The sequence below is a fragment of the Micromesistius poutassou genome, assembly GCF_964030765.1.
Source record: "Micromesistius poutassou genome assembly, chromosome: 12".
NCBI lineage: Eukaryota > Metazoa > Chordata > Actinopteri > Gadiformes > Gadidae > Micromesistius > Micromesistius poutassou.
Genome location: NC_140282.1, coordinates 1,436,866 through 1,444,491, shown reverse-complemented (window position 1 = coordinate 1,444,491; position 7,626 = coordinate 1,436,866). Strand labels below are relative to the sequence as shown.

The 7,626-nt window shown below is 45.6% G+C and overlaps 1 protein-coding gene across 1 annotated transcript in view; it reads left to right on the top strand.

The window, feature by feature from the left end:
• Positions 1–6,180, top strand: part of tcf25 (TCF25 ribosome quality control complex subunit) — a 15,599-nt gene extending 9,419 nt beyond the window's left edge. The window contains exons 13-16 of the mRNA XM_084475862.1: positions 1,702–1,817; positions 1,913–1,992; positions 2,401–2,476; positions 5,814–6,180. Of these exons, the coding sequence (XP_084331988.1) occupies positions 1,702–1,817; positions 1,913–1,992; positions 2,401–2,476; positions 5,814–5,981 (440 nt within the window). The 3' untranslated portion in view covers positions 5,982–6,180. The remainder of the gene's footprint in view (positions 1–1,701; positions 1,818–1,912; positions 1,993–2,400; positions 2,477–5,813) is intronic.
• Positions 6,181–7,626: the final 1,446 nt, after the last annotated feature.

Genomic DNA, 7,626 nt, shown 5'->3' with positions numbered 1-7,626 from the left:
CTGATTCGCTGGTCGTGTGCAGCACACAACCAATCAGAGGCCCAGAAACCTCAGACTGCCAACGCTCTCAGACTGTTGTTGTGTTGAGACCAGACAGCGTCCGTGCGGTTCCAGAAGCTTCCAGCACAGCTGAACACACGGAACACATTTGTACCCAAACTCGTCGGAGTCGCCCCCCAAACGTATCAGACGGCCAACGGTTGGGCCGGTGTGTTCCAGGACTGGACGTTCTCACCGAGTTCTCCTCTGGCCGGGGTCATAAATATGTCCGTACGCAGCAGGAGCCTCATGACCCACATGGAACATCTCACACACGAGGGATATGTTGACCCACTGGGCGCAGAGGGAGAGCACACTCATGTGCAGGCACCGAATAGATATTTATGTTTAAGGTCCATGTCATGGATTTCTTTCAAGTACAAGTATTTAGGGTTAGGGGAATGACGTACAACATACAATAAGTGCGCACATTAAATGCTATGACGTACAACATACAATAAGTGGTCGTAAGCGGTAGGGGTGTAACAATATGAGTATTCGAACTGAAATATTTTGGTACGGGTTTAATGGTTCGATGCACGTTTCATTTTGGTACGTACCGAAAAAAAAAATATATATACTTTTTTTTTTTTATTCAGTTTTTATTGATTATCACACACTCTGTTAGTGTCTTGTCTTGTCCTGATGTTTTGTGTTGAGGACCACAATGGAAATAAGTCCTGGACTTTATTGTGTTTATATCCTCAATTGTATTTGATGTCTTTTCATTTGTGTAAGGCATTTGTTTGATACAATTGAAAAAATCAAATCAAAATCAAATAGGTTAATAAAATAATAGAAACTGCTGTACCGAAAAACATACCGAACCGTGACTTAAAAACCGAGGTACGTACCGAACCGTGACTTTAGTGTATCGTTACACCCCTAGTAAGCGGGGAAATATCGAACGATATATATTCGCAGATTTTATTTTATTTTTCTATATATTTTTTCCCAGCATGATTTAGGTGGTGGGGGAGGCTATGCAGGGTGTGTGTGTGTTGGGTATTATTTGAATGGGATTCTTTGTACCTTCATGTGACCGCGCTGGGGGCCCGGCCAGTTGCATACAAACTCAACCGCAAAACGGAAGTCGATTCTTGCCATGAGCCGTCACACCATCTCCTAGCTTGGTGTGTTTTATAGCATACTTCATGGTTCAAAGAAAAGCAGTTTATGATTTCCCCTTCTCAGTACTTATGAAAGACGTTCATTCTGTGCGTGTGATATAATTCACTGCATCATATTAAGAGGAGAGCAGAAGCGGTGTGTCCTCGGATATTCCGTGCCGCTGGTTTCTGAATTAGAATTCCACTTGTCACATTTGATTCGTCCACTCTTCTCCTTGACTTGAACATCACGAGGATGGCATGGAAAATCCATTCCATCATTTTTATCATCATTATTATTATTTCATTATTATTCAACAACATGAACGTATTTCAGAATCATAATAACAAGTCAAGACGAGTCTAAATCACATAATTTTCCGTTGTGTTCATAGCCTCGATATGTTCTACTAAGAAGTGATGTATCTAATAAATTTTATATAATAATAATAATAACAATAATAATAGTATCTGTTGGCTTTTGTTTCGTAAAAAGAAAAAAGTGATGTATCTAATAAATTTTATATAATAATAATAATAACAATAACAATAGTATCTGTTGGCTTTTGTCTCGCCAGGAGAAAGCAACGATACCAGAGTGCTCCACGCGCGATCCACCGCCACGTGCTGCTGTCTGAGATCAAGGAGGCCACGTCGTTCCTGCCTCTGGTGAGCGCCGCCGTCGCCGCCGCCCGCCGGGCCCCGCCCGCGTGGTGCAGTAGATGCGTGGTTCTCCTAACGCTGCCTCCCCTTTGTCCCCTCAGGACGTGACCACTCAGCCGGGGATGGGCTTTGACCCCCTGCCTCCCCTGGACTCGGTCACCTCGTACACACGCCCGGAAAGGTACAATATATATACAGTGTATATTTTATATATATATATATATATACTTTGACGCACGATAGCGGTTGCCTTTTGAGATCTGGCTAGGGACAACTGATGGAAATTTTGCAATTTGCAGCTAACTCTGGCTTATTTACAGCAAGAAACTTGTTTGTCAATCAATGAGCAGTCCCTATCAACTAAATAAATAAATAAATAAATGTGTTTGTATAGGTGTATGTACAGTATATTAGTTACATAAAAGTAATATTTCTCATTTTCACTCCTGAAAAAGAAGAATACAATTTTATGTGTGCAGTGTCCAGTCCCTTTCTACAGTATTTCAAACTTGTGTGTGTCTGTGTCTGTGCGTGCGTGTGTGTGCGTGCGCGCGTCTGCGTGGTCATTCTGTGGTCCGTGCGCCTCCAGGCCTCAGGTGGGCGCTACAGACGAGAGCACGCTGTCGCTCTTCTTCCGCTCCCTGCTGCCCAGCTTCAACCTCCAGGTGAGCGGGGTGGGGGTGGGGGGTGGTGGTGGTGGTGGTGGTGGTGGTGGTGGGGGGGGGGGAGGGTTATCCTCGCACAATGCCAGCGCCGTGATCCTCGCGTCGAGCCATGCTGCGTTGTGCCATACTACAACTTTAGTTTTTCCTCACCTTGGCCAAAAGCTATGATTGATCACCGTCGTAATATTTGTTATCTATTTCGGGTTTAATCTGATGTGGACGGACGCGGTGTACACAGGCGAACTGAGAGAACAGATGTCCATGTAGGGACCATACTGCTTATCGGAGATGCTCACCGTTCCCTAGAAGGGGCTGTTGTTGTGAAGAAAAAAGATGCAATAAAGCGCAGAAGGTGAAGGAGATAAAAGAGAGATTGCGTTTGCGAGGTTGCCATGGACACACGCGGGTCGGAGATCACCCGCTTGATTTAGGGCAGATGTTGATCTAATGTTTGTTGTGATGAATCACGGAGGCTACGGAGGATCTGACATTCAGATTATCTACTTCATAAATGAGGGGTTCAGTGCGTTGAGGATTTCTGTCTTTGCCAAGAGATGTTTGCGCCAAATTCCCCTCGGTTTTCCCCAGGCAGTGTAAAAAGGGTGAATAGTCGTGCTTTGAAGCAACGTGATCTCCTTATACATAACCCAGACAGACAATGATAACATTCATGACCCATGAAAGTAATCTACAGTCTCATCTTTGATCAGGAAAACAAGCGTCGGGGACAATAACCAACTGTTAAGCTCAAACTACCGAGAATGTAAAATATCGTTCTTTTTTTTTAAATCGTAAAAAAAAGTATTTTTTAAAATAGGGTTACACCTGTTCTCAGGTAGCCTTCTGATCACTGCTCTTACCTGACGCTCTCTGTGGAGCAAACGCGTACCTCTCTCTCTCTCTCTCTCTCTCTCTCTCTCCGTCTCTCTCTCTCTCTCTCTCTCTCTCCGTCTCTCGATCTCTCTCTCTCTCTCTCTCTCTCTCTCTCTCTCGATTGGGACCAGCGTGTTCCTGAAGAAACGGAAAGGGGCACGGCGTATTTTCTCCTGGGCAACAAATGAGTGTTTGCAGTGTGCGCACCAGTACCCCACGTCATTCCAACACTGCGTGTTACCTCCTGCCCGGTCCGCGGGGCTGGCGCTACAAATCACAGGCCATATGGTGAAAGCGCGAGTGACTGCAAAGGACCTTAAGCGCCCCGTTCGCCTCTGGAATAGCTAAAGAACCTTTAGCTATTAACTCCCACTTGTTGCTATGACAAAACTGGGAATGTGTGGTAGAAAATAACACAACGCACAAGCCAAGGAAAACATCACACATTGGCGTGACTGTTTCGATCAATGTATATCTCCAGTCAAACAGCCGTGAGCATTATGACCTCGACTCTTCCGTACACAATAATGAAAGAGCATGGACTGGTTGTGTACTCGCCCGTGTTACTGGCTGTCTTGTGCTCTTTATGTTGAGAGTTAAAAGGTTACTTAAGTATCGACTATCTTTCTCTCAGACCAGATCTATCAGTATCTCTAGAACTAGTTAAGTTAAAACGAGTTAAAACGCGGAGCATACCTTATTCACTCATGTGATGGATTCACTATTTGTTCATGCCTGTGTAAATTGCACAGGCACCTGGCGAACCTGATGCAATAACACGTCCAGCTGTGCGCTGATTCACTGAGCAGGCGAGGCCACTCATTGGTGCCCCACAATACCAGAGCCAGTGTATCTTCTGGATGCACAGTATAGGCTGGTTTATAGTCCTAATTGCTGTATGTAGACGTCTTTGACGTAGCTCTACGTGCGCACAGTGGTGATCTTAGCCCTTTGGGGGCTCCAGGCAAAGGTGACCAGATTTGTTGGAGGAGGGGTGGGGTTGGCTGGCGTAGCGAAGTTGCGGGCGGACAGAATTGTTGACGGGGGGGGGGGGGGGGCTGGCGTAGCGAAGTTGCATGATTGGTTTGCGTGTTAGCTGGGAGACCGTCAATGCGTGAGTAATTGGACATCAATTCATCATTGGCCCCAAAAGGCCTCTATGGGGCCTTCTATGGGGCCTGGGGCTCCAGGCAAGTGCCTGGTTTGCCTAACAGTACGACCCGCCCCTGCGTGCGCATCAAATATTTTTTAAACTATCCATCGACGCAACGGAGACGGGCGGAGACGGCGAGGGCTGTGATTGGTCCTCTAACAAATTCATTTCCGGAATCACTTTCCCCCGGTTTGACTTTGCACCTTGTTTACTTTGTACCTTGTTTACTTTGCACATTAAGGACCAATTAAAACACCAAATAAGATTTGAAAAAGCTTTGGAAGTTTATTGTCAACACTATTTACGTGGTTAGTAGTCGGCATATAAGAGATCGATCGGGCGGCGAATCGCATCGCGTCGCGTATCCGACATCCCGACGGAGAACTGCGAATGCTCGAGTGGTCTCCGTGGTTACGGAGTCGGATTACGGATTACAGAGTCTGAGGAGTGTGCTTTGGCCCTACGTAGGAGCTACGCTGGCCGCGGGCGGCCCATAATGCACCAGCGTTCCGACCAGCCTCTCTCCACATCGTTATCCACTTATAGGGAGGAAGATGTATGAGATAAAATTAAGCAACGGAAGGGATGCCAGTGTTTTCTTTTCGTCTGACACAATGATCCAATTCTCTGGGATTTTGATTCCAAGCAAGTGAAATTACGCCGCTGATAAGATCACTGTTTTGAGGGTTTGATTCAACCGAACACTAAACAGCAGTGTCTCAGCCCTAAACGTTTCTCCCGCACGCCAATATGGCTCAGGAGAATTATGTTAGACGGACAAATTGGGCATATTTTTTTCCGCTGTATGTATTACATTTCTCACAAAAGAGTCATAAAACGATGACACAAAAAACGACCGGCGGTCGCATTTGAATGCATTCAAGCGCGCTTGTGTGTGTGTGTGTGTGTGTGTGTGTGTGTGTGTGTGTGTGTGTGTGTGTGTGTGTGTGTGTGTGTGTGTGTGTGTGTGTGTGTGTGTGTGTGTGTGCGCGCGTGTGCGAGCATGTGCGCGCGTGTTCCTGCATGTGATTGTGTGCGTGTTCCTGCATGTGATTGTGTGTGTGTACGTGTGTGTCTACGTCTGTGTATGTGTGTGTGTGTGTGTTTGGGAGCGTTCATGTTCATGCATGTGATTGTGTGCGTGCGTGTGCGTGTGTGTGTGTGTGTGTCTACGTCTGTGTATGTGTGTGTGTTTGGGAGCGTGCATGTTCATGTTCATGCATGTGATTGTGTGAGTATGTGTGTGTGCATGCGTGTGTGTGTGTGTGTGTGCGTGTGCGTGTGCGCTCGTGCGTGCGCGTGTGTGTGCAGGGTGGGCCCCGGCCCGAGGAGGAGCAGGAGGTGGCCCAGGCGGGCCGCGAGCTGTACCCCGAGGTGAACCGCCTCATGGTGGCCATGAGGGACGTCCTGGCCAACATCCAGTTCCAGGAGCCGCCGCGCGACGACCACCCCGAGAGAGACGACGAGGAGTGGAACTGACGACGACGACGACGACGAGACGTTAACGCGTCGACGCGCCGACGAAAGGGGGAACCGATCAAGCTTTTATATACAGTAGAACAGACCTAATTATGAGCATCGTCATGATGTGTTTTTTTTTTTTTTTTTTCCCCCTCTAATCATCACACGTATCAAAAAAGCGAAAAAAAATAAATAAATAAACTGCGCTCTCAACGTTCTCCGCGGTGGTTTTTTGTCTTCTGGGGAACGCGGGGGAATCGTCTCTGTTGTTAGGATCCGTCCGTCTGGCTTTCGTCTTTTAGCAGCCTCGTCCCCCAGGGTCGTAGTGGTGAACCCATCAGGGTACTAAGCGAAGTCACCAACGGCGTATCCAACGTTGTGTTCGTACTTGAGTACGGTACAGGGACACTTTGCCTAGTGTGAGTGCGCCCTAAGCAACTCTTTACTTTAAGGTATTTAGACATGATGTGTTTTTTATTTATTTAATTGTATTCAACTAGATTTTAAAATCTATTACATTAAGGCATTCTGTAGGCCTACTTCTGCAACATAGCCTGTTTTAGCAAGTGTGTTTCAACCCCTCATCTCAGTGAATCTATTATGAACTTGTGGTATAATAATAATAATAATAGTAATAATACAAACATATTGAAATGATCATGCTATGAAAAACGAGAGTTGGCTTTCATTTCATGGCTTTCTCACTTTCACTGAAGGTGTTTCATCAGTCTATCAAACTTGATTACAGAATTCAGGGAGTAAATAGACAACTAACACGCAGTGAGTCCCATGACGGTGTAGAGCTATGGATGGTAAAATTAGCTCCTTGTTTACTTTTATTGGTGTATTTTTATTTTTTTTTACAGCTGAAGCTAATGTTCAGGTCATGAGTGCGTTATGAAGCTTTCGGCTAGACAAATAATTATTGTCTACGCCCCTTCATTCATGTCACAATCAAGAGTGAGTATGTCATAGGTTTACCAGCTCCTAATGATGTGCACCTATGCTTTACGCACCATCACAAACAAGATTTCCTTGTAAGGGTGTCCTACACACTTTAAATGACCCCTCTTCTCGAAAGCTACTCTCCTTGTCGCCTCATTAGCAGTTGAATTCCAAGTACTTTTCAAGTGCAGTGACAAACTGTGATGCTGATCAGCTGCTGAGACGTCACATGGAAACACACACACAGACGCACAGTCTGTGTGTCAGTTTGTGTGTGGAAAGTGGTGGACATGAGGATTAAGGATTAAAAAAAATTCGGTCAACATTTGCGATTTTAGGCAATGCAATGGGGGTGGGGGTGATTGGTATGAGTCAGACAGCAATATGTCGACACTCAACACCATGTCAATCTAATACATATAGACACTTGAAATAAACTTGACCTAAACTCACCTCGGCATTGAAACACAAATCCTGATTTGAACATTGATGTCAGATGGTTAACAGTTATTCGACTGCGGTGTTATAGTGATAGGCCTAAGTAGTCTTATGATGTTCTCACCGAGTTCCCTTCTTTGTTTTGGTACTTCGCCTTCAAAACCGCCAATCTACTTAATTCAGATAACACCTGATTCAATTCGTTTGTATCACATGCTGGGTTTAGCTCTTTTAATTTGGTAATATGAATAACGCAGTCAGGGTTCAAAATGCCGATTAC